The sequence below is a fragment of the Procambarus clarkii genome, chromosome 37 (assembly GCF_040958095.1).
Source record: "Procambarus clarkii isolate CNS0578487 chromosome 37, FALCON_Pclarkii_2.0, whole genome shotgun sequence".
NCBI classification, from domain to species: Eukaryota; Metazoa; Arthropoda; class Malacostraca; order Decapoda; family Cambaridae; genus Procambarus; species Procambarus clarkii.
In genome coordinates this window covers 11,679,160-11,706,760 of record NC_091186.1, presented here as the reverse complement: position 1 = coordinate 11,706,760, position 27,601 = coordinate 11,679,160, and the positions used below count along the sequence as shown (strand labels likewise).

Here is a 27,601-nt window from a genome sequence, read left to right as displayed (position 1 = left end):
TCAGCGCTGGCGGGGTGGGCTTCTTCCCGTGCTTCGTCATTTCCTCTTCGTGGGTGCGTGGGGCGTGGTCGATCCGCCCCATCCTTCTGGGCTTCCCGTCTGCTCTTTGCAGTCATGAGCTTTTCCCGTCTGCTCTTTGCAGTCATGAGCTTTTCCCGTCTGCAGTTCTTCTGGACTACTTCAGTCTGCGCCCTGGATCCTCTGCCCTCCTCGGAGGACTGTTGTCTCCTGTTCGGATTCTGTTAGGGCCGGGTGCATGGATGGTGGCCCTGGACCTCCAGGTCACTTCTTGGCACATTCCTCTCCTGTTTTTCTGGGGCTAGCATGGTTGGTAATTACTTATGTGTAATTTCCTAAGTGTAGTTACAGGATGAGAGCTACTCTCGTGGTGTCCCGTCTTCCCAGCACTCTTTGTCATATAATGCTTTGATTATAATTGTCATATTGTCATATAATGATTGTCATATGTCATAATGTCTTAATATGATTGTCATATAATGCTTTGGTGGTGGGGCTTCAGGTTTGCTGTTTTTATTGCCTTCCCTATTTTGTAAAGGGCACTTTGTATACTCTTTGCATCTTTACCGGATCTTAGTGCCCTGTCTGCGTCTGAGATTCGGTGTCTGGCCTACCTCGACGACTGGCTGGAGTGGGCTCCCAGTCAGTCCGCTTGTCTGCTCGCCAGGGGATGGTTCTTTCCAGATCGCTGGGTTTGGTTTCCTGGTGATCTGGAGGTTTTTCCATCTGTTTCCGTCCCGGGTTCGGACCTGGGCCTTGTTTCAGGCTCTTGGGCCCCTCATTGTCTTCCCTCCAGAAGTGTTACTGCGGCTGTGGTCCCGCCTTTGGCTGTTCAGGAGGGGGTCTCGGGTTGCTCAGCGGTTGCTTGGGCGGTTGTGCGGGAGTTTGCACTTCGGCGTGCTTGTCTGCCCGCGGAGTCGGGTTTGGCTACGGCGTCGGTTGGTTCCTACGGAGACTCCCCTTCCGCCTCTTGCATTCCTTGGGTTCCTCTGGGGATCTGGTGTTGGTGCTGCGTCACCAGCTTCCTCTTTGGGGTTTTCGGGGTTCCGTGCCTTGGCACCTTCCCGAGCCTTCGCTCGATGTGTTCACGGACGGGTCGTCTCTCGGCCGGGGCTTTGTGACCAGTGTTCACCAGGTCGGCCGTGGTTGATGGAGTCTGTCTGTCCGTCGGGCTCACAGCCCGGTTGTGACAGCTGTCTCGGTTCATTCCTCTTCGTGGGTTGGCCAGTCGTCGCCGGTTCGTTTTGTTGGCTCTGTTGGGCTTATGGACTCCTGGCCATGGACGTCTTCGGGTCGGCGTGGTCTAGGCGTCGCCCGTTTTGTGGCGCCCTTCCCACCTGCGAGGACTTCACGGTGGAGGCTTTCGGCAGGCCTGGTCGAGGTGGGGGGGTACCTGTACCTCTTCTCCCGGTCCAGCTGTTGCTTTGGGTTCTGGCTCGGTTGCAGCCCATTCCCACGAGAACAGTCCTTATGGTTCCATGGTGGCCGGCCCGGCCTTCTTTTCAGACGCTGCTTGATAGGTGTCCGTACCCGGGGCGTTTTTCCTGAGGCTTCGCCTCTTTCAGCAGGCCGAATCGGTCCTGTCCGTGACTGGTTCGGCCTTCTCCTTGGCTCTTCGCGTCTGGTATTTTGACGCAGGTATCACCATCTCTAGGGTGTTCAGGTGGCTTTGTTGACGGTGTCCCACCTGCGAGCTTCGTCTTGGAGACAGTATGACGTTTATTACATTTTCTCGCGTTTTGTTTCCCCTCCGGCCTGCTCATGAGTCGCCTGAGCCATCCTGGTCCTTGTTCAGGGTGCCTTCTTATCTTCCCCTCAGTTTGTGGTAGCCCCTTCGGTTTCAGTTTCCTCCTCTTTGGTACTGGTGGTAGCTTTATTGGTTTGCAACCTTTCTCTGTCCTGGCGACGGTCGAGACGGCTGCTTTCCGGAGGGGTTCTTGGGGTATTGGTACTTGTTTGGTTTGGCCGGGGGGTGCGTCCTGTGTTGTCCGGTTGTGCTTTTTGCTGTTGCCGGCGTACCGTGCCTGGGGATGCGCTGTGGTTGATCCGGTTCCTTCGTTCCCTGTTTTCAGGGCTCGGGTCTCCCAGGTCGTCCGCAGTGTTTTCCTTCTTCCTGCGGTCTGTCTTTGCGCCCGTGCTGTTCAGACGTTTGCAGCTTTTGCTGCTGTGTTGGTGACGTCTCGGGCTCATTTCGGGCGCAGGGATTTGTGGGTCGCACAGGTTTTTGGCCGCCCATCCATATGTGCGTCTGTTCTTGGGCGTTCTTGTTGCCTTGGGTCGCAGGTTTGCGACCGGTTGTCTTGGCTTTGCGTTGCAGAGTTTGTGGCGGCCGCCTCCCGGGTTAGCCCTTTCTTTTCCTTCTCTTTGGGTATGAAGCTCCAGGGAGCCGTAGGGGCTCCCCACAGAAAACCAGCGTTGAATGTAATGAAACGCCATTTTCTGGGTGAGCCCCGGAGGCTCCCTGGAAACCCTCCCTCCCGCCGGTCGGCGGTTTTTTCGCGTTGGTTGAAGCTTAGCTTCCGAACTGGAGCTTGGCAGCCGGCGCGGTAGGTCCGGGGCTCCCCCCTCCCCCTCCCGGGGTGGGGAGGGCTGCGCGGACGATCGGCGCGGCAGTAAAGTGTGATGTTTGCTTGTTTGCTAGTTTCCTTGGGATTGTAGGGAGTTTTCTACCTCTCTGTTCGGTTTTTGTTGTAGTTTTTTACCATGTGGGGTTTGTTTTGTTATGCCTACCTTTCTGGGTGCCTAACCCTGGTCGATGGCAGATAAGGAAAACCCCCAACCATATGGGGTTTTCCAGGGCCATTGCTTCCTGAAACCTCTCTGAAGGGGCCAGGTTCTGGCGCTGGTCCCTGGTAGGTCTGAACTCCATAGCTAATGTCCCGGTCTAACATAACATACATTAGCCCGATAAGCTCCAGGGAGCCTCCGGGGCTCACCCAGAAAATGGCGTTTCATTACATTCAACGCTGGTTTTTTTGTATGTTCGTGCTCTTACTTTCCTTGTGTATTGTACTCTCTGGCTTTTTCTTTCCTATCTTTAACTTTATTACTTTACATTTGAACATAAGAACATGAGAACATAGGTATCTGCAGAAGGCCTATTGGCCCATATGAGGCAGCTCCTATTTATAACCATCCAATCCCACTCATATACATGTCCAACCCATGTTTGAAACAATCGATTGACCCCACCTCCACCACGTTACGCGGTAATTGGCTCCACAAATCAACAACCCTGTTACTGAACCAGTATTTACTCAAGTCTTTCCTAAATCTAAGCTTATCCAATTTATACCCATTGTGTTGTGTTCTGTCTTGTGTTGATACTTTTAATACCCTATTAATATCCCCTTTGTTATGGTCATTCATCCACTTGTAAACCTCTATCATGTCACCCTTAACTCTTCGTCTTTCCAGTGTAATGCAATTTAAGCTCTAAGCTTTTTTTCTAATTTTTAGACAGGTTTCTTATTTGGGGAATTAACTTTTTCATCCTATGCTGGACACGTTCAAGTGAATTTATATCCATGCTATAGTACGGCGACCAAAACTGAACTGCATAATCTAAATGAGGCCATAATCTAAAGATATTGCTGAATAACAACACCAGGTGTCTTGTTGCTAACGCTTCGATTAATAAATCCCAGTGTCCTTTTTGCATTATTATGAACATTCTCAAGATACATTCTATTACGAAATCAACTCAAGATACATTCATGCATTTGCTTTGCTTAAAATTTAGTAACCATTTGTTCTGCCGTCCCGACATCATCTCTTGGTAGCATCGTGCAGTCCTCTTCAGTCCTTCCTTCCTTCATGCAGTCCTTCCTTCAGATGAAGGAAGTCCTTACCTTCATCTGTTTTTCATCATCCTCAAATCTTCATATATGATTTTTCCTCTCCTGGGATGTTACTGGATGGAACCAGAGTCCCTGGGACATCAGTTTGATTCCATAGCATGACCTCACTATTTTCTTATAGATACATTAAATTCTTGTGATTTTACCCTACATCATAATTATTATTCTATTTTCTACCAGGAACGAAGACGACATCACAGTGATGTTGACAGAAATCATCTTCCTGAACAACCTAATCAACAAGCGTAGTTCAGGGAAGGTTCAGAGTATTCAAGACTCCTGGGAGCACCTGCAACTTCACGTTGCATTTATCATGAACTCTGAAATTTCCGTGCCACATGATTTAAGTATGGTACGTGACGACGTACTTCACATGTTGCCGGCCATTTGCAGTATAGTTGGTAGTGATATATTGAATGGTAGGAAGGGGGAAGAGCTAGGCCGTATTATGTAATTAATTTAGTTGGCAAATAAGTGTAGTACAGTTAGGTATTGGGTTAGTGAAGTACGCCACTGAAGGAGAGGACGCGATTTATGGATAGGCATTGTGACATTATCTGGTGGAGACGATGCTCCTTGCTGACCAATAATCATGGTAAGCAGGTAACATGCAAGCAGATGGTTTAGCTATTAAATTGTTAATTCAGAAACTGTTTAAACCAAGACATAACAAACGGTGAGCAGAAAGAAGCTATCATTTTTAACACTAGATCATAAGGAAAATATAAGCAAATTTGAGAACTTGCCAGATAATTTTAGGTAATAACTTAAACAACATATTTGTTTTAAATAATGCTATACTCAGTATTGTAAGCGCATCCTTGATGTTCTTTAAGTATGGATTAAAATTGAATAACTAGCTGTGTTTGGAGATGTGTCTTTGGTTACCTGTCTGACATACTTTTGCAGGCGAGAAAGACTACACGAGGTTTTGTTCAACGGCTGAAGGGTAAACAAGGTCGTTTTAGGGGTAATCTGTCTGGAAAGCGAGTGGATTTCTCCAGTCGAACTGTGATATCACCGGATCCTAATCTAAGAATTAACGAGGTGAGACCTAGCATTTATTGCTGAATTAATATAATTCGAACCCTTGTTGAAGTTTTGCACGCTGCCTTTTACTAGGAGGGCTTTCTCCTTCATGACACCCTAAACAGTCTGTCCAAGGAGGGGGACACACCAGAAAAAGGCATTTCATTATGTTAATTAAGAATGCCTTCCATTCTTGCACTAAAAATGTATTGTGTATGACACTTCCAATTTGTTGCATTCCGCATGGGAAGTATTTGTGCATCTGTTGTAACTTGTTGACACATTTTATAGTAAGACTCGGATTTTTAATGAGTTTTCGATCACATGAATCCCTTCAGATTAACAAGTCATGTATGATGAATCCTTGAGATTAATGAGTCAGCTATCATGAATCCCTTGAGATTAATGAGTCAGCTATCATGAATCCCTTACATTGCATACATTTGCACACAACTAGAAGTGTGTGTGTGATATTACAAGCAAAACTGATGTAAGATTTTGTAGCTTTTAAAGTTGAATTGCAACTTTTCATGTTATGTAAATGTTTATAACACAGGTTGGAGTTCCAATAGAGGTGGCTAAACAGCTGACATACCCAGAGAAAGTTACAGCACATAACATAACACTGATGAGGCAGCTGGTCAAGAATGGTCCTGACGTTCACCCTGGGGCTCTGTTTGTCGAGCCTCGGTCAACTCCCGGCATCAAGAAGTCCCTAAGATACGTCCACAGGGCGAGAATGGCCACGGAACTCCGACAAGGAGACATCATTGAGAGGTGAGAGGAAAGATACGATTATGTGTAATTGGTAAACTTAATTTTAGGGGCACCCACTTGATGGCAACGGTAAGCCTTGGTCAAATACTTTTTTTTTTGTATGAAAAATTCACGTAGTTATGATATAGTATTTCTTAAACTGTTCCATGTGCAGGCGATGAGTCACAATAACGTGGCTGAAGTATGTTGACCAGACCACACACTAGAAGGTGAAGGGACGACGATGTTTCGGTCCGTCCTGGACCTTGAGAATGGTCCAGGACGGACCGAAACTTCGTCGTCCCTTCACCTTCTAATGTGTGGTCTGGTCAACAATAAACTGTTCCATTGTTATTGACCCTTGTGCCTTTATCCAAACATTTCATCCACCAGGGATCAATTACCTAGCTTTTTATACTTTGTCTTACTTTCCCTTACGTATAATTTTATATATAATTTTGTCTCACGAAAAATAATTTGCCCCAAATTACTGTAATTTCATTCCCTCTTGGGTGAAATTACATTTTCCATCAAAAGGATGCAATCAGTGTGGTTACATGATTCCGTATCCTGTCAGATGCTTTGTCCTCTAAGCTTTAATAATTATTGCATTTTGTTTCAGGCTGTTCTTAGATATTGAATTTTAATGAAAGTTTAAGTCACCGTGCATTACCCCATGACTCGTGTAATGCAGGCGATGAGTCACAATAACGTAGCTAAAGTATGTTTACCAGACCACACACTAGAAGGTGAAGGGATGACGAAGTTTCGGTCCGTCCTGGACCATCGACTTGAGAATAGTCCAGGACGGACCGAAATGTCGTCGTCCCTTCACCTTCTAGTGTAAGGTCTGCTCGACATGTGTAATGTTACCGCTCTCATCTTTTCCAGGCATTTAATTGATGGGGATATTGTCCTGTACAACCGTCAGCCGTCTCTGCATAAAATGAGCATTATGTCACATCGGGTGCGTGTCTTACCGTGGAGAACCTTCAGGTTTAATGAGTGCGTGTGCACACCATACAATGCAGATTTTGATGGTGATGAGATGAACCTTCATGTGCCACAGACGGAGGAGGCACGAGCTGAAGCTCTGATGTTGATGGGGGTGAGTGCATAGCACGAGTTGTCAAAATGATTGTTAATGAAGATACAGTACTGTAATTTATGCAGGTAATAAGTCACAATAAAGTGACTGAAACAAATAACTTAACCCCCACATATGAAAGGAAATGAAAGTGGCGATGTTTTGGTTTGTCCTGTACTCTTTATCAAGCTGTGCCATGATAAGGGTCCAGGACAGACCAAAACGTCATAAATTTCATTTAATTTCATATGTGTTGGTTGGGATACTATAATGCATGCACTGCATAAGGGTAGAAGACCATTTTGATATGCATTATTAATTAATATGTAGTTTTCTGATCAAAGTCCTCTTGGTAGCAAACTGAGCCATAACACTGGGTCCGCCTAGCCCAACACTGCTTGTACGCCAGGCCCAGAGTGACTTTGAGCCCCACTGAGGCAAGTAACCTTGCAAATTGCCTTGTTCCGATCCAGGATTCGTTAAGCATTTAAATGTTCGCTTATGAAACCTGTACATCTTTCCTCAAATGTAGCACATTAGTCTGTATCTATTAAATGATTTATAAGCTTCAAAACACTGTGAGGTTGTTCTCACCCAAGGTTATTATTGTTGTAGACAACCTCATAGCACTTTGGATCTCATAAACTGTTTAATAAATGTAAACGAAGCTACCATGATTGAGGAAAGTTGTACAGGCCTTCTAAGTGGACACACAATTGCCTGATGAGTTCTGGCCTTAGAGTCCAGGGGTGAGGAACACAGTTGAGAGCAGACCTTAATCTACAGCAAGAATAACAGCTCACTGTGATGCCAAAGCTGAACACCTCTTCTAAACGATCGCTGGAATCTCTAAGGCAGCCAAGAATCTTTCCGATTTCTGAAATTGTGTAAGTTGCATCAACTACCTATGCTCACGATCAGCAGATGGCAGCACCAGTAGTACTAATAGAGTTTAACTGCTTTTCTGAGGTTTTTGGAATTCTCCAGTGGGCAGACCCCCTGCCCTTGGTAGCACCTCAGAACTTGCATTACTTAAGTGAAACCTGTTCAGCAGGAGATAAAGTAGTTTGTGTGTAGGCATGCTTGTTAGTGCTGTTCGCCTCCTGTTAGCGGGTGGGGACCGATACCATTCGCTGGAAATTATGTGCAGGTTTCAGTTTACCTTTTCTCGCAGTTGGTGGTTGCATCCTTCTTTCTGATGCATAGGAAAGCATAGCTTTCCTATGCATATCTGAGGTTTTCATTAGAGGAACCTTATCTCTGAGGTTTTCAGGTCCCTCAAAATTTTATATGGTTCTGGGTAGTGCTTTGGAACCTGATTACTGAAGTGAGACCTGTTAAGTGGAAGGTAAGAAGATTAGGTGTATACCAGGGACCAGATTCACGAAGCAGTTACGCAAGTACTTACGAATCTGTCCATCTTTTCTCAATCTTTGGTGGCTTTATGATTATTACACAGTTAATGAGCTCCGAAGCATCGGGAGGCTATTTATAACAATAACAACAGTTGATTGGGAAGTTTTCATGTTTGTAAACTGTTTAATAAATGTAACCAAAGGCGTCAAAGATTGAAGAAAGATGTACACGTTCAAAGTACTTGCGTAACTGCTTCGTGAATCCGGGTCCAGGGTTTTACCTATTAGTGTATACCTGAGCAGGCCATGAGTTTTTCTCCAATTCCCATATTTTTGTTTCTTGGTTTTCCTGGGCATGATTAGGTGGCCTGGCCTGTAAGTGGAACTAGTCATCCACTTCCTTGACCCAGCAGTGTTACCTGACTGTTGCTTGATACCTGTTTGATGGGGTTCTGGGAGTTCTACTCCTCAACCCCGGCCTTACTTGAGAGCTTGGTCCAACAGGCTGTTGCTTGGAGCAGCCTACAGGCCCACATATCCATTACAGCCCAGTTGGTCCGGCATTTCTTGAAGAAAACTATCTAGTTTTCTCTTGAAGATGTCCATGGTTGTTCCGGTTGCCCCATGGTGGTGATCGAGTAACAGCTAGTTGTAAACTTGTTTGCAGTGTTTCTTATCTTATGTTACCAGTTACCACTTGGAGGCGGTATTAAAAGTTTTGATCCGTTCTTTAGTGTCGGCAGGTGGTTCCTTTTGGTGGTGTGATTGAGCTGTGCTCACCACTGTCTGCCTCTACCCTTCGTGGCATGACCATTTGATATGTTCCTTGCACTTGACTATAAATGTTTAGAAGGTGGGGTTCAATGCGGCAAGTGCATCATTTATAGTGTCTTGAGGTGGAGCTTGGGCCTGGCTGAGAAGCAATGAAGGTCCCTCTCAGAAAGGTGCATTTCAGTTATCTCATTACATCATTCTTTTGTAGGTAACCTCCAACCTCGTAACCCCAAGACACGGCGCTCTGATCATCGGTGCTACACAGGATTTCCTCACAGGATCATACCTCATCACCCAAAAGGACCAGTTTTTTGACAAGGAGCACACCTGTGCCCTGATAACGTCCATTCTGGCTGGCAAAGAATCTGTATATAGAATTGACCTTCCACCACCAGCCATAATGAAGGTAAATTTACTTCAGAATATTCATTTAATATTAAATATTGTGAGGTTCAAAGGAATCTCAGAAACTCAACCAAGGAATAATATTATTATTAACATCTTTATATACAAAAATTAATTACAATTTATTCTAATCTGAGGAATTCAATTAGGTCTTATTAACCCTTAAAGTGCGCATCACTTCATATGAAGTGTAAATCGTTTTACCAGTCAACTGCGCTTCACTTCATATGAAGTGTATGGGTACCGCGCACGATTTGAATGGCCCGCGGTGTAGCTGGGGGTCCCATACGCTGCCCAGGGGCTCTAGTAAACAGCGGCCATTTTGAAAAAAAATCCAGCTCACGCTCCGATGGCATGGGAGGCCTCAGTTTAGCGAGAGTCACCATGGCGAGCGCACGGTCAAACGCCTCACGAGCACGCATCACTCAGTCCCTCACCCCAGAGCAAATAGCCCACGAATTATTCTCTGAAGGTGAAGAAAGTGTGTTTGACGATTCAGACAACGATGAGGATTATACACAGTTGTCGGGAGATAGTAGCAGCAGCAGTGAAAGTGAGAATGACCGCCATGCCATGGCGAGGCCTATACGCTCTCCCATGCCTCCTCGCCCATTTTCTACCCCAATTCTACCACGACCTCACAGTTCCTGTGGATATTTTCTGTTTGAGGGTGACGAGTCAGAGGGAGGTGACTCCTTTTCTGGGTTTAGTGACTCAGATCAAAGTTTTATTGAGCCTGTGGCTGGTACCAGTGGTGTAACTGGGCGAGAAATTGTCGCGTCAGCAGCATCTCGCCCAGCCAAGTGCCACCGCATGGCACCACATGAGGGACCAAGACCCTCGTGTTCACGTGCACCCACCTCACGTGCACGTAGCCGCCGTGCTTCTCGCAGACGGTATTCAGCTCCTGGTCGCCGGTATGCATCGCTTCCTCGCCGTCTTTCCTCTGCATCTCGCAGGACGCCTGGTGTACTTGAGTGGAGTGATGGTGACGACTTTATTCCTAATATTCCTCACTTTGACGATAAAGATGTAGGGATTACAAACCTTTTCCCTAATCAAGGTGAGGACATGGCTGAGATGGAATATTTTACAGCATTCTATGATGAACCACTCATGGAATACATTGTACACCAAACGAACCTGCATGCTGCTTACCTGATTGAGAGGGAAATCACAGAATTTTCACGACTGCAGCGTTGGAAAAATACCACAGTGGCGGAAATGTATGTGTTTTTGGCACTCTGTTTGTTGATGAAGCACTGTCACAAACATGCAATAAATGACTATTGGAGCAAGGACAAGACAATACCAACACCTTTATTCGGGAAATATATGTCACGAGACAGGTTTCAGATACTCCTCAGGTGTCTACATTTTGGAAGTGTGGACATGAGCATGCTGAACTGTTTCAACATGTACCTTGTGAGAACTGGACGTAAGCCCACTTTCCGTGACTTTGTATTTGATGCTGCAATACAGTTATTAGGAAAGTTTGCAAAAGATGTCCCAGGTATTCAGCGGCCCATCATAAACCCACTGTTGCAGCATGCTGGTACTCCACGCCTCGCTCACACTGAAGGCTTCCTAGCACACAAACTTAAGTATTTGCCACCTGGTGTGAAGCGTGCAATAGCCCAACGTGATTGCTTGGTGTGTAAAACAACGACACGTAGAGACAAGAAACGGAAGCTTGTGCAAACATGGTGTGAAACGTGTGGTATCCCATTATGTGCTGTCGACTGCTTCAATGACTACCACAGTCTAGAAATCTTCTAAGTGTGCTTCAAAGTGTGTATAGCGTGTGCGAGTGTGTAAATATGTAAACATATAAGCAGAACATATAATATAATAGACTGTAATGACATATTATATTGCCGTAATTGAAAACATTTGTGTGCGCCTGTGTATACTCAAATATGCAACAATTATTGATACAAAATATGTTCAAACAGTATTTGAAACACAATTAGTGAAAAAAAATTAGATAAAATGCGCTTAGACATTGTAAATAAATAGCGCGAAAATATATTTGTGGCAACTCTGGCTGTTTGAGGACCGCGCGCAACATCTCCCGGGCGTGTACTGCATGAGCGACCATGCAGATTGTGACGTCATCGCAGAGCTTCTCGGCTCTATTGCAACAAAAGTAAGTACAATAGAATTTTTTTTTTATTTTTCCCGTGATCAGTGAACAGAACTTAACAGATTAGCAAAAAAAAAAAATTTTTTTTTTTTTCAAAATGACATGCGCCTGTGTGGATAGCAGGATATTAGACCCTGAGCATGTTAAGGGTTAAAGTTAGGATAATAGTGGTATTCACTGTCACACACAACAGAGGATCATACACAAGACAATAGATCTAAACTGCAGGCTGAAGCACATATATATACTGTATCATGGTTACAATCAACTACGCATACATGTATACATGTTTCAGTTTATGAAGTTGTAAATCCAATTTTCTATTTTTGATGTTTTGCAGGTGCTCTAGGGAGTTCAGATTTCTCTGAGCTCGGTGATCCGGCTCCATTCGTACTGTTGCCCTGTTGTTGCATTTCTCAACTGGTTGGGGAGGTGAACGGTCTCTTCGGTCTGTGTCTCTTTGGGGCTGGTTGCTTCGGGTAGCTCATCTGCTGGGTTCTTGGCATTTGCATCTCTGTGCCGGTCACGTCCAGGGAGTGTCCAGTGCCTGGACGTTTACTTTTTCGTGTCAGTGTGGTCTTGGTGTCTGCCTTTTTACGTGCCACCTTCCCTGACTGTGAGGCCCTTGTGGTGGGCTTCTTGGCAGTCTTTTCACCATTTTCTCTCCCTTCGTCATTGCCCTTTTGGCCGGGTTGTTTTATCCTTTCTTGCCTTTTTCTCGATCGGCATCTTATGCTGAATACTGTCACTTCTTATCGTGGGACATTGGTGGAGCAGATTCTACTAGCGTTCGGTATATATTGCGTCTTTGGCCTCATTCCGCAAATTTTCTCATGCCTTGTTTCACCTCCAGCCTGCTCATACACTGCCTGACCCTGCCTAGTCTTTGGACCAGGTTCTTTCTTGTGTCTCTTCCACTCATTTTACAGTGTCCCCCTAAGGTCTGGGACTTCTGTCAGAAAGTGTTGGTTTTGCTTTCCTTGGCACTGGGGATTTTATTATTTTGGTCCTGGTGATCATTTTGTTCGGTTGCAGCTGGCTCTGAAACTTTTCTGGCAAAGAATGAGTTGGCGAACTACCGGAGGGGTCCTTTAGTTGTGGATGCTTATTTGGTTCGGCTGGGAGTGCATCATGCGCTTTGTGCCAATCCACAACAAATCCGGTGTCGTGGGTTGATCTGCAGTCAGATCCAGTTTCCCTGGCTTCCTGTTCCAGGGCTTGTATTTCTCAGGTTGTCTGCAGTGTCATTCAGTCTAGCCAGCACTCATTAAGTCTAGCTAGTTTTGGAAGTGATGATAATATCTCTGGTTCCCAATACTAGGGATAATATTATCCCTGTTAATATTAATACCAATATTAACAATAGTATTCCTTGTTAATATCCCTGGTTCTCAGTGAACTTGTGTAGCCTTGGGGGTCATGTGTCATGGCTGTTGGCCTCTTCCTCAACTTGATACAGTACCTGTGGTGCTGTCATTCTTTCTGGCCCTTTCTGTTGGTAGTTAGCGTAAAGGAGTCAACAGGGCTTCCTTCAGATAACGTGTTGAATGTAATAGAAAGCCAGTTTCTGGGTGTACCCCGGAGGTTCCCTGACATCCTTCCCCAGCTCGGCGTATTTTATCATTATAGAACTGGACGGTGGAGGTTGGGGGGGGTGGGGGGTGGATATCCTGGGCAGGCTCCCTCCTCCCCCAAAGGAGGGGAAAAGGTGGGGACAAACTAGTGGAGGGCTAGTTTCACAAAATTTTGGTTGTTTGTTTTCTTTGTTGGGGGAGGACTTTTGGCAATGTTGAGGCTATGGTCTCGTTTTTAACACCTCAACTGTGCCAACCAACAAATGTCGTTTTGAAAGTTGTATGTTTTTTTTTTAATTAGGCTATATTTTAATGTTTTTTTAATATTTTCATTACTCTTTGTATTTTGAAATGAAAATAGTTTAGTTTGGAAAACATTTTGACATTAACTTTACCTGAACATTTCTAAAAACAACGAAAATATGACGTTAACAATTGCACTTTGAAGTTCTTGCTAAAAACAGGTGCGCAGTGCAGGGGTTAAATCGTGCAGAAGTTTGTCATTTCCTCTGAAACTGGAAATGATCATTTGTTAAGTAATGAATAAATATTGAGGCTGTATGATGGGATAAAACCCGTGCCTCTTGAACCCTCAGGCACACACACACTGTCTGCTGGAGTTCATGGGTGCTGGTTTGATTCCATCATTAAGCCTGAATATTTATTCATAGATACACCATGTTCTTGTGATTTCATTGTGCAGTTAAATAATGTTTTGTCTCTATTTGTAAATTATTTACTTGCAGCCTAAGCAGCTATGGACGGGGAAGCAGATATTTAGTGCCATAATACGACCCAATAAGGATTTCCCCGTCGAATGCAACCTGACGACAAAGAGAAAAGACTACACACGAGGAGAAGAACTATGCTCCAATGAAGCTTATGTGATCATGAGAAACTCGGAGCTTCTCGCCGGTGCTCTTGACAAGTCACTTTTGGGCTCCGGTTCCAAAAAGAATATCTTCTATGTCATTTTGAAGGATTATGGAAAGGACCATGCTGCAGATGCCATGTGGAGAGTAGCAAGACTCTCCACACTCTTCCTCATGAATAGAGGCTTCTCTATTGGTATCGGAGACGTCATGCCAGGATCTGGGCTGCTCACCAGAAAACAAGAATTGCTTGACGATGGGTATGTGCAAAGATTATGTTTTAGATGTTGTTGTAAAAGTTATCGTTTATTATAATTGCCAGATGACTTGCAGAGTTTTATTCATGCTTGTAATATAAAACCATTACTCCCTAACAGATATGGTAAATGTGATGAATTCATCTCACAGCTTAAGGAAGGAACGCTCCAGTGCCAACCAGGCTGTACGGCAGAGGAAACCCTGGAACAGCTCATTCTTAAAGAACTGAGTACTATTCGTGACAAAGCTGGCAAAGCGTGTGTGATGGAGCTGCACAAGACTAATGCGGCGCTCATCATGGCCATCTCTGGATCCAAGGGCTCATTTATCAACATCTCCCAGATGATTGCGTGTGTGGGCCAGCAGGCCATCGGTGGCAAGAGAGTTCCAAATGGTTTTGATGATCGTGCTCTTCCTCACTATGAAAGGTAATGCGTGGCCTTAGAACCAGTGTAGTGCATGTCCTGTAATGACTTAATTTGTTTAAGAGCTCCTTAGGGTGATCTTTGGGGATCACCCTAAAGAGCTCTTTGGAACATAGATTCTGCATTGGTGTCTGCAAATTTATGTCAGAAACGTTTGTATGACAAACAAAGACTTGGAAATGTTGCTCTCAGCAGAAAATACGTCTGAATACAAAGAAAAGTAAGGTTAACATTGTCATAACATTACCATGAACAGTCATAACATTGTCATGAACAATTATAATTTTACCCTGAACAGTCATAACATTACCATGAACTATTATAACATTACCTTCAACAATCCTAAAATTACCATCAACAATCCTAACAGTACCATCAACAGCTATAGCGGTAATATTTCGGGTATTAGAAACCTTAAATGAATCTTTGTATGTTATTTTAGAAATGCTTAATCAACTAGGCCCTGATGACCATGTTGGCGTGTGTGCTTTAAAACGCAACATTCTGGTTGATCAGGTTATTATTACTAGCGATGCTTGATCTAAAGTTACTGTGCAAAAGATATCATTTCCAAATTTCATACAGATCATCTGCTAGTGGTGTGCTATAGTATTGCAAGATTCGTATATTTGTGTTTGTGAATTGTGCCATTAGCTGTTCTCTGTATATTTATATATTTGTTTCTAATTTTGGTACACTTTAGAATTACATTCTTCTGTGTTCATAGCACTCCACTGGACTAATGGATTCTACTATGCTTATAATATTTTACTGGACAACCACATTCAGCTGTGCTCATTCCACTGGACCATCATATTCTGTGCTGATAACATTCTACTGTATCATACAGTCATCTGTATTTTGGGCATGGCCGAGTGGGGGCTGATAGGGATGTCTTGTAAATATAATGTACCTCATTTATTGCCATGTGGTTCATTTTCCTGCAGGCATTCCAAGATACCCGCTGCAAAGGGGTTTGTTAGTAACAGTTTTTTCTCTGGAATGACACCTACTGAGTTCATCTTTCATACCATGGCTGGGCGAGAGGGTTTGGTTGACACGGCTGTCAAAACATCCGAAACGGGCTACATGCAGCGGCGTCTGGTGAAGTCGCTGGAGGACCTGTATGTGGCATATGACATGACTGTTCGTAATTCAACGCAAGACATTATACAGGTTTGTTCGGCTTTTTGACACTTTGGCTGCAGAGTTAAAAATAAGGTTTGAGTCTAGATAGGAAGCACCCTTTTTGTCAGGCCATTTAGTTGCTCCCTTGGGCAATGTTTTGCTCTTCCCAAGGATAGGATCAGACAGCCAGGTCACGTTGATATTTACTTTCTGCAACACTGTGGATCTTTTCAAATGAATGTGCAGTCAGACTTATGAGACACTACAGGATGCTCTATTTAGAAAGTTCAATCACCACTGATAAGTGTTTTCTTACCTTTTATTTGGATATGGGATATCATTTATGTTTCTGCAAGTCTGAAGATGTATGTTGGTAAATTTTGTGGAAACGTGAATGTTTTGTAGGCCTTGTGGTTTTGTTTGCTCTTATGCATAGCTAGTTACATCTACAGGGAGTGAGAGCGATGTGGCTAGTGTTGTGTTTGAAGCAGTATCAAGTAGCAGCAGAATATGGCAATAACTAAAAGACTTGGTTGAGTTGAAAGAAACAAGGAGTAAAACATTTAGTTTATTTGGGCTGTGATGACTAGACCTTACTTTGGTGTCACCTTGCATTGACAGCAGTTGTCCGTGTGACAGATGTTATCAACACAAGATGACAGGGGTCGGTCTCCAGACCACCACCCAACTGATTGTGGCCTGGTCTACTATGTTGTTAGAATCATCTGCTCACAGCCTGGCATATGAATCACATCCCAATTGATCAGTTATCCCTTGGAAGTGTGGACATCAAGTCAGCCATAATGCTTAAATTCATTCTTGGCACTAGTGTTATTTCCTAAAAGTTTTCTATTTCTCTTTCCCATCTTTATTTCCTGCATTTATGGGGGATTGAATTTCAACAGCTATTTATTAACCTAATGTAAGTGATATAAACACGAACACAGACGATTTTAAAAGAGAAATTGACTTGACAACATGCCTATGAACTTAGCCTCAGGTCCTGACTCGGGAATTTAATATTCATAAAGAAATGTAAAGTACCAGTAGTGTGAGCGCACAGTGTAATATGGAGAAAGAGCCTGGATGCAAGGTAGATACCAGCAACAACAACACAGCAACAGCAACTAATCAGATGTAATTAAAGTTTTTGAATGTGTGATTAGGAATAAAATCTACAGTTGTATGAAAAACAATGAACGTTACAACCCAGGTCAACAGGGATTCAGAGCAGGAAGATCCTGTCTTTTACAGTTACTCAACCACTATGACAAAATCACAGAAGTATTAGATGAAAAATAAAATGTAGATGTATACAAAGACTTTGCAAAGGCATTCAGTAAGTGTGACTATGGATTGATAGCTCATAAAATGTGATCAGTAGGAATAACAGGTAAAGTGGGGCATTGGTTTTTCAACTTTGTCAAACAGAATGCAAAGAGTTGACTCTTTGCAGAATACAAAAAGTCAATCAAATAAGATCAAGTCCAAGTGCAGCAAAAAGCTCTGTTTCCCAGGGCACAGTCCTTGCACCAATGCTCTTTCATTCTTATTTTGGATATACAGTAGACAAAAATACTAGTCATAGCTTTGTGCCATCCATTACAGATAATAGAAAAATCAGCATGAAAATTTCCTCTGTAGAAGACACTGAAAAAATACAAGGTGTTATTAATAGGGACTTCGGTTGGGCAACGGAAAATAACTTGTTGTTTAATGATGATAAGTTTCAGGTATGTACTTAGGTATGATGGAAATGAGGAGCTTAAATGAAATAAAGGGTACAGGACACTATCAGACTTACTCATAGAAGGAAAACATGTGAAAGATCCAGAAATTAGGATATCAGATGACCATACATTTAGTGAACATAACTGACTAAATATAGTGGCTGCCAGGAAAATGATAGGATGGATTATGAGAATGTTCAAATCCAGAGATACTTCAGCAATGCTAATACTATTTAAATCACTGATGCTGTCCCATCTTGAGTGCTGCTGAATACTCACATCCTCTTTCAGAGCAGGAGAGATTATTGAAATGGAGGGAATACAGAGAACTTATACAAAACAGAGAAACGATAAAACATCTAAATTATTGGGACCATCTCAAAGCTCTCAAAACTTACTCTCCCGAAAGGAGACGAGAGAGGTATCAAATAATATATACATGGATAGCACTTGGAGGCCTGGTCCCAAACAAATTACTGGGACCAACATGAATTCCAACATACTGGAGTGAAAGATACTGAAAGAAATGTGGAATTGAACAAATAAGGAGTAGAGGTGCCATAGGCACAATCAGAGAGCACTGTCAGAGGTCCACGGCTGTTCAATATCCTCCCATCAAATATTAGAAATATTGCTGCAACAAAGGTGGATGTGTTCAAGAAGCATTTAGATAAATTCTTACAAGAAGTGCCAGACCAACTGGGTTGCAGTGGATATGTTGGCCTACAGGCTGCTCCAAGCAACAACCTGTTGGACTAGGCCGGGCTCGGGATGTAGAAGAATTCCCAGAAACCTAACCAGTTGTGCTTCTGAAGTTTGTCAAGGCCTTCCTGTAGCACACTAAAATCCTCCTCGGTTTTTACTGTCATTAAATTTGCAACATCTGCAAACATTGACATGTACAAGCACACTTCCTCTGGTAGATCATTGACATAAATTAGGAAGAAAGGTTTCCAGGATGGAGCCCATGGGGAATTTTCCATTCCTCTCCAGCCTGACCAATCCTCTTTGACTGTGACCCTTCGTTTTCTGCCCATCAGGTGCTCCCATAACTAGTGTAGTGTCCTTCTGGTTATCCATATTATCTCTCACTTACCTGGCACCTCACTCTTACTTTATAAATTGTCTTTCCCTCAAACACTTTTGTTTTCCATTACATGACTTTATAATGATTCAGGATGGACTGAATAGATAGACAGCTCTATCTATAAATCCATCAACTTTTGTATTTCACCTTGTATGTATGTACTTTACCTGAATAAATATTTGTATTTGTTGTATTTGACTGAAACATCATCAATTCTTGAATAAATCCGCAAGGGCAGTGATGAGGGTTCAAACCCTTCAATTCTTCATTTTCAGATCTGTGGGTTGGGTGTCTGTCTGTTATCCCTGCTTCTCTCTCCATCTTGTATACATTGTATCACATTGTAATTTGGGGGAAATTGTATCAAAACATTTCAGGCAGTTTTATATTGTCTATTCAGCCTTCATTATCTTGCCTTACTTTGGTGATCTTGTCATAGAATTCAATAAAGTTCCCTCTGAATTTGTTGTCCATTACAAAATTGAAATTCCTAAGTGATTCATCAACAGTTCAAATATGGCGGTGATGGGCTTGACCCCACTGAGCTGGAGGGCAACACTGGACCTATTGACCTAGAGCGTGTCCTTGATCACACCCGAGCCAAGAACCCATTTCCGGAGGAAGATCCCCTCACGGGCACTGAAATCCTTCAGCTGGCAGAGAAATACCTGGCAGAAGATGCATTTAAGGAGCTATCAGATGAGTTCAAAGACGAGCTAAAGACATTCATGGAAAAATTCTCCAAGAGAGTTGACAAGGTATGTTGTGTGGCCAAATTTGTGTCCTCTATAGAAATTTCAGTTATATCAGCACTTGTGTTAACTAGGTAGCAGGTATTGATTGAACATAAATTTACTGGTTTTCTCAATTTTTATCCTTAAATTAGCCATAGTATAGTAGTTCAATTGAATTCTTCATTTAAGACATGCTTTAATTGATTTTCTGTTTTTTTTTAGATTCGATCCCGCCTATCAAAAGCTACGGGTCGCAAGTCTCATCCAGTAGAGCGACACATAGAGCGCCTGACCTTTACTCAGTTGATCCATTTCCTCAACTCATGTCTGGATCGGTATCAGGCGGCAGTGATGGAGCCAGGAACTGCCGTTGGTGCTCTCTGTGCACAGAGTATTGGTGAGCCAGGAACGCAGATGACATTGAAGACCTTCCATTTTGCTGGTGTGGCTGCCATGAACATCACCCTCGGTGTGCCACGGTAAGTTGTAAAGTTACTTGTTTCTGGTCAGTAGATAAACAGCCCACATCTTGCAGGGTTTGTGTTTGATCCCTGATGGTCCAAGTGCTTGGGCATCATTCTTTTCACCCTGTCCTCATTTTCCAGCTCCTTGGCCTCATATCCCTTCCATGTTCTGTATAGTCTTTGGCATGGTGCCCAACCATTTGGACTGCAGGATGGTGCTCAATCCCCGACCATCCAAGTGGTTGGGCACTATTCCTTTCGTCTGTCCTATCCTAAATTCTTATTTTGATATCCCTTCTGAGTACCATCGAGTCATACTGGCATGTACGCTTTCTCCTGCTTTCTTACCTTACTGATTACCTTTCTCCTGACAATTTCCTTACCTTACCTCCCTAGAGCTAACCACCGAGCAGTTCACCAGAAAGAAACGTTTACATTCAGTGCTGGAATTATCTACTTACCTGTCTTAGTCTTGTCTATATTCACTTTTATGTGCTTGCAGGGTGAGCTCTTGGGTTCTGCCTTCGGAGTCACCAGTTAGTTATTTCCATGTCTCGTGACCCTTTTACCTCTGCTTACTTCTCGTACACTGACGGAGTGGTTCCTTACATTCATTTGACCTCATTCCCTGGGGTCATCCCTGGGGTCATCCCTGGGGTCCATCCCCTGAGGCACATTCCTGGGGCATATTCCTGGGGTTATTCCTAGGCACTCATCCCTGGGGACACATCCTTGACACTCATCCCCTGGCACTCATCCTTGGTGCTTATCCCTGGGAGCACATCCCTGGTGTTCATCCCTAGAAGCACATCCCTGGTGTTCATCCCTGGAAGCACATCCCAGGGAGCACATCCCTGGTGCTCATTCCTGGAAGCACATCCCTGGTGCTCACCCCTGCAAGCACATCCCTGGGAGCACAGCCCTGTTGCTCATCTCTTGGGGTACATCCCTAGGGCTGGTGATGTACTTTGCTGGATTGGCCTTCTCTTTGCTCTATGCATCTGGAGTTTTTGATGCAGGTTTATCCCCATTCATATGTTGGCTGGGATGTTGATGTCCCACCTGCCTGGTGCTCATTTCACTTTTGTTCTGTTTCTTTGTAGTGTTTCTCGGGTTTTGGTAAAGATGGTCCTGACCTTTGTGTCTTGGTTGTTTGTGCAACGTCTTGTACCTGACACTGTCGCCTCATCCTTCAGTGCTGGAGGACCCGCTGTCGCTTGAGTTCAGCGTCAACACTTCTTCCATGCTGTTCCACAGGTTGACTCCTGTGCTTTTTCACTTCTGCCCTGCTCATGTTCCTCGTGAGCAGTCCTGGTCTCTTGACAGGATTTTGGGCTTTCTCTCTTCTTGGTTTTCCTTTTGGCTTGTGATGTCTTTCTTGAGATAGAGTTCTTGTTGGACCTCGCCTCTGGCTGGTGTGCGGTGGAGCTTCATGCTCATCTCCGGAGGTGGGGGTTTAGCCTCTTTGGCCCTGGTGGGTGCTTTTTTCATTTGCAACCTTCTTTTCTGTTGAATGATTCGGCTGGCTTCCTAAGAAGGTCCTTTAGTGATTGATGCTTGGTTTGTCCAGCTGGTGGAGCATTGTTTGTTGTGTCCAATGGCTGGTCTTTGCTGCTATCTGCAGGATACCAGTTCTATTCAGGTTGATGCATTGTGGGTTGAATCTGTTTCCTTAGTTCCCTGTTCCAAGATAAACATTTCCCAGGGGGTCCACAGTGTCATTAAGTCTACCCAGCTTGCTGTCTACCCCTGAGCCCACAATATTTGCAGGTATGTCACTTTGGTGGTGATTCTGGCTTAGGTCCAGCTTAGGTTCTATCTTCCAAGTTGGCTTTGCTCCTTCCTCATAGTACAGTACCTTCTTTTCTGGAAAATCCGTGTTTCTGTTTTCCATGGTTAGGTGGCTTCAGGGAGCAACTGGGGTACTCCCCCCCCCCCCCCCCCAGAAACCCTGCATTGCATGTAATGAAACACATTTGAAACACATTTTTCTGCTAGATCCCCAGTGGCTATCTGATTCCTGTCCTTCCCTCCAGTTTCGTAGGTAGGTTGTTGATCAGCTTCAAAACTAACCAAGGAAGCCAACTGTGGGCTAATGCTGGGCCTCATATTGGTAGCCCAACCCGGCTAAGTTCTAACGAGTTCGAGCTAATTTTGAGTAAAATCTTGTGAACCCTTGACTTGTCTGTAAAGTTTTGCTGACTTTTCTGGATGCTTTCCCAATGGGGGTGGCAAATTGTCACTTGCTCTCTGTGCCTGTGTGAGGGAAGGCCAGGTTCTGGCTCAAGTTACTTAGTAGACCATAGAGAACTCGTGCGGCTAATGTAATCTTTAGGTTCAGCACTATCAGTGTGAATGCCTCAGGCGCCATTGGGGATCTTCCAGAAAGACTGTTTCATTAAATTCAATGGTTGGTTTTTATATATTTTATTTTTTTATTTTTTCATGTTATCAGTATTGGCTACTCAACTGTGTTGTTCTTTACAGTATATTGGAAATCATCAACGCATCACGCAGTATCTCGACTCCGATTATTACGGCCAAACTTAAGGATGACACTGATCCAGAGAAAGCCAGGCAGGTTAAAGGTCGCGTCGAGAAGACGTTATTGGGTGAAGTGTGCAACTACGTGGAGGAAGTCTTCCTGCCGGACGACTGCTTCCTTCTCTTGAAGCTAGCAATGGACCGTATAAGACTACTAAAGCTGGAGGTTGATGCTCATTCTATTAAATACTCCATCTGCACCTCAAAACTAAAGGTCAGTTTTAATACTGCTACTTCTTAAGGTACTAGGAACCCATTGCAGCTGCTGCTTAACCCCTACACTGTGCACCTGTTTCATGTTGACAACTCCATAGTGCACATGAAAGAATCCAAAGTGTTTTTCTCTCTAATAGTGTTGAGCTGTTTGGATCCAGACCGGTCTCTTGAGCATTCATGTCATCACTAAAATGTGCTAAATTGCCTGATTTAACCTAATTGCCTCTAACCTAATAGAGGACCCACATAGAAAATGGGACATCATCTCCCACTAATAGAAAATGGGACATCTACCACTAATAGAAAATGGGACATCATCTCCCACTAATAGAAAATGGGACTTCATCTCAATTTCATGAGCCGTTATGATTTTTAGTACATGAGTTCTTGGTCTTAGGGAATTTATACATCAAAATGAGATGTACTGTTCAAGAGAACAGGTTGTTGGATCCCCCATACAGCTGCTTCTTAAACTGTTTGGATCCCCATACAGCTGCTTCTTAAACTGTTTGTATCCCCACACAGCTGCTTCTTAAGCTGTTTGGATCTCTATATCTTGTTAGTTTTCATATACATGTATTTCTGGGCTTGTCCCATCAGGAAATTTTTAAGGCAAGCCCAGTAAAAGCCATCTTTAGGCAGATGATTGATGATAGTTCAGGATGACCTCCTGTACCAGAAGCAGCACTGATCGTTTCAAAGTGACCCTACCAGCAAGTCATAATTTTACGATACAAGGGAGATGGCAGAAAATGAGTTCTGCCTGCTGAAAATCCAGCAGGAGTCATCACAGAAAGTACAGTACACTTACAAGTACTAAACATCTCCCTACATTTCAGGGACTGCCAAGCTGCAAGCTGATCCAATTACTAATTTTCCAACTGGCTACTTTTTCTGACCACGGTTAGACAGGAGCTTCCCTGTCTTGACCTGTATCACATTTGTTCTGACTTGTGCTTGTGATGGCTTTGGCATGTTCGAGACCAGTATAGGTACCTCGTTCTCATCCTTAGGCACTCTGGTTTCATGTACTTGCTAAGACAGTGCTCATTGATATATATATATATATATTGGCATGCTTATTGCCTTTGCTGAGATATATTTTGACACATTACTTTTCAGGTTTCGTTGCATTCTGTCATCTTAAATGATTTGGCTCATCTGATTCTCCGGTTTTGGATGGGCAGTGCTCAAATATTGCTTTAGAGTGCTTCACTTGCTGGTGTTTCGTTGTGGGTCCGTTTGTTGTGTCAAGTCCCTTCTGATGGGGTGCTGAATTCTGGCAAAGCTTTACTGTCATCTTTAGGTCTAGTCTCCAGTTCAGTTTACATTTGCTGGGTGTCAAATATGTTGGTGGACAGTTTCTCTCGATTTTGTCAGTTCTTATCAGAATGGGTGGTGTTCGAGGCATCCTTCTTTTAGATGTTCACCATTTTCAACATTCTCACGTAGACCTGTTTACATCTACTTGGCATCTCAAATGATTGTGATGCAGTTGCTGCAACAAAGTATTTTGGCTTCGTATTGCTACCAGTACAAGTTGACCTGGTGGATTATCTTATGGTATAGTATGTTACTCTCCACCAGCCCTCTTACATATTTGTTCTTCTCATTGTGACTTTCTTCATTTGATAGGCCATTCTTTAACTTACATCTTTCCAATTATCTAAGCTCATTAGATTTCTCGGTATGGGGTCCAAATTTTTATGGCTTGATAGGTTTCATTTTTTTTCCTTATTCGAAGACCTCTTATTCCTGCACCTCATGGGCATGTAAGCTTCATGCTATCCTTTGGAATTTTTAGATTTGTCACCATTGGTTGGTGAAAAGAATCAGTATCTTTGTCCTGATCTTATATTTCTTACTCAAAATATTTTTCAATTTTCTTCTATCATGGCCCTTTCTTGCTTCGGGCCTGGTTTGTACATCCTCGAGTTCATCACAACGCAGTAGACTACCCTGTGGCGGCCAGCTGTTGTTACCTTCAGGTTTCTATTCAGGTGTAAGCCACATCTCTTAGTACAGGTCAATGTGGTTTGCCATTATCATGGTATCCTCGTCAGTGTCCTCTGATATTCAAGCTCATGGCTTCTAGCAGACCAGTCGTGTCCTCTCCATCTGATTCCTGTCTTGAAATCTGTGTTATCATTGTATGTACAGTACTTTGAACACTGTTCCAGGAAGCCTGTGCCACACCTTTTTCAGCCCTTAAGTGTCCTTTGGTGACTTTGGGACTATCAACAGTGTGTATACTGTCTTCGTGTTTACAAAAATATTTTCTTCTATCGTCATTCTTACAACTACAGTATTTTCTTAGGTTAAACTTTACCAGTGGCTTTCTTGGGACCCTTGGCATGATGTATATTAAGAACTTTTAATGTTAAGTCACAAAAAAAAAGGACAAAAATTAGTAAATTTTTACAGCATTCAAGCGAGGTATTGACGAGGTGTAAGCCACCGTAAGAAGTAAGTGTAAGGGATAAGAGTGTAAACTGATCTTACCAACTCAGACAAGCATGAACGAGTGTCATACACTGGAGTGAACATCGTACACCATGGCATATTTTCCGATGACATTGTTTGTCACACTGAAAAGTTCATACTCGGGCAATCATACACAGAGGTGCCAATGTATTTTCAAAATACTATATAATTCCCATTGTCAGGGACAGGAAGCCTATACAGTATTTAGACTCATCGATGTCCACCCTATAACAACTACTGACCTTCCCCAGGATGCAACCCAGAACAGCTGCCTAACCCCAGGGTATCAATTTTTGCTGCTAGGTGAAGAGGAATCGGGTGAAAGGATGGCCGGGTATTGAACTCGGGCCCTCGCTTGAGAGTCTTAAACGTAGATCACTGTGCTACACGATCCGTGTGGCCTTGCATTGATGTTTTAACTGAATTATGATGGCATAGTGCTTGATAATGGTTTTAGTCTTTTATTTTTAATTTTAGGTAAAAGAATCGGATGTTCGTGTCGAGTCTGATACGATCATCACAGTTAGACCCTCCATCACGAAGGCGTCTGCAATGTACTACCAGCTGCAGCATTTGAAACAACACATTACCAAAGTAATCATCAAGGGTTTGCCTTCAGTGAATCGTGCTGTTATTAATCAAGTAAGTATCAGCACAGGAACTGTGCAGCTGGTTTATAAACAGGTTAATGCTGGTATTTTGTTCATGTGTGAGTTTGTATGCATTTTCTGGGGGGGCCCCTATGGCTTCCCAGAGCTATCCAGGTTGATGTGTATCTTATTAGACTTTGGCATCAGTCAGTGTGAATGGAGTTTTAGGCCTACCGGGGACCACAAACCAGAACCTGGCCCCCTTAGAGAGGCACGAGGAGCAATGGCCTATAGAAATGCACATGTGATTTGGAGAATTCTAGATCTGCCATCGACCGGGACAGGCACCCGGAAAGGTAAGCACCCCAAAACAAACCCCTATTCTGGTTAAAACGATGAAAGTAAACAAATGAGTGGCCAGAACTCCCCAAATGAAAATGAGTAATCAAGCATGACATCACATGAGCCACGTTGCATCTCTTGAGCAGCTCTCCCCTCTCCCCTGTCTGGGAGGGGGAAGGGGGAGCTCCAGACCCCCGCGCCGGCGATCCACCCTGCAGTTCTTCGGCTGATGTGATGGTGGCATGGTTGATTGGCTCCAGCTCTAGACTCTCTGTTGTGCTGTGCCTTGTCTCCAGTACTGCTCTTACGGTGGCGTGTGAGCTGGGAGTAATATTCACAGGTACTCGGGCTGCATGTGCTTAGGGTTCCCTTCCCTGAGTGCCCTGTAAGTACAGTCCTTGGGGCTTGGGGTTATCTTTCACGAGTCACCTTGGGGTCTACCTCTGTTGGTCTTTTGTTGCTCTGTGATTGACTACCCCGAGTGTGTTGGGGGTTTCCTCCTTGGTTTGCCTTGGGGTAAGAGGTAGTTTTTGCACTGGTAGGGGCACGGGGTACTGCGCAGCTAGTTTTCACCTATAATAGCGACCGGCTCTGTTCCGCCTGGGTACGTTGTCCTCTTGTGGGGTTTTTCTTTTATTTTTGTTTTTGCCTGGTGGGGGGTCTGCAGTCTGCATTGGTGTTCCTGTTATATTAGGATCTTGACCTCTGTTGTTCGGTGGTACCCCCTGCTTAGCCCCCATGAGTGGACATGTCCCAGGGGTTCAGCTTTAGCAGTTTGTTTGGTAGTCTTGGGTGCCGGTTAGCAGTACCCTGCCTAGGCTTACCCTTATCAATAACAGTCTAAGGGCCCTGGGAAACCCTGTGGGGGCGCAAAGAGTCCAATGGATGCGACCCGTTGGTCCCCTCTCGCCTTGTGCGAGTTTGAGGGTTGCTCTGACCTCTTTTCTCAGGGCGACGCTCATTGTTTTTGTCTCCATCATGCTGCCTGTTGGGTCGGTGACACCTCGACCCGGAGCCCTGCGAGCATTGTTGCTTGTTTGTGTCTCACTTCACCCAATCTACTGATGATACTATTAGGGTGCAGGCAGCTCAGACATTGTATGCTGGGTATAGGTTACTGCAACGTGCTAGGTTGTTTGCTTCCCCAGATGCCCCAAGGCTGCCCCGCTTTGCTCATAGGGACCCGGACTTTGGAGTGTTGGTCGCTTCAGCCTTGGTTCAGTCAGCACCCCCCTCGTTCTTCTTCCTGTTATGGTTCATTTTGTTCCAACCCCCCCCCCCCCCCCTCTCCTAAGTGTCTGAGGTCTTTGGGGCAGGGTTTCAAGATTTACGAGGCTAGGACAGTTTCGGGGGCTGCCCCTTCCGGGGTGGTGACGGAGGCATTCGAATCCATTCTCCAGTCGTGGCACCGGGGTCTGACCAGTGGGCCCCCTCTTCCTGCTTTTTCGGCTGCCCCGACTTTTTCTTGAGAGGCCGGGGCTTTGGAGGATGACTCGCCCCTGGGGTCTGATGTGGAGGTTCCCGGGGTGGGGGAGGAGCTGATTTGGGGGCGGGGCTTTTCTGTTACAAGGAGTGGGGTTTTCTTTTTCCCTCCTCTGTATCTACACAGTAAAATAACAACGTACTGGAATGAACGATATGGAAGAAAATGCAGAAGAGAACCAGTGAAGAGCAGAGGTGCCATAGGCACAATCAGAGAACACTGTATAAACATCAGAAGTCC

At 44.2% G+C, this 27,601-nt stretch overlaps 1 protein-coding gene across 2 annotated transcripts in view; it reads left to right on the top strand.

The window, feature by feature from the left end:
• Polr3A (RNA polymerase III subunit A) overlaps window positions 1-27,601 on the top strand; it is a 60,111-nt gene that overhangs the window by 14,519 nt on the left and 17,991 nt on the right. For both annotated transcript variants that reach the window (XM_045754498.2, XM_045754499.2), the window contains exons 7-18: window positions 4,059-4,230; window positions 4,788-4,925; window positions 5,464-5,684; window positions 6,555-6,771; window positions 9,088-9,285; window positions 13,751-14,136; window positions 14,254-14,562; window positions 15,507-15,735; window positions 19,014-19,262; window positions 19,461-19,717; window positions 22,190-22,460; window positions 25,424-25,588. In XM_045754498.2, coding sequence (XP_045610454.1) covers window positions 4,059-4,230; window positions 4,788-4,925; window positions 5,464-5,684; window positions 6,555-6,771; window positions 9,088-9,285; window positions 13,751-14,136; window positions 14,254-14,562; window positions 15,507-15,735; window positions 19,014-19,262; window positions 19,461-19,717; window positions 22,190-22,460; window positions 25,424-25,588 — 2,812 coding nt within the window. The remainder of the gene's footprint in view (window positions 1-4,058; window positions 4,231-4,787; window positions 4,926-5,463; window positions 5,685-6,554; window positions 6,772-9,087; window positions 9,286-13,750; window positions 14,137-14,253; window positions 14,563-15,506; window positions 15,736-19,013; window positions 19,263-19,460; window positions 19,718-22,189; window positions 22,461-25,423; window positions 25,589-27,601) is intronic.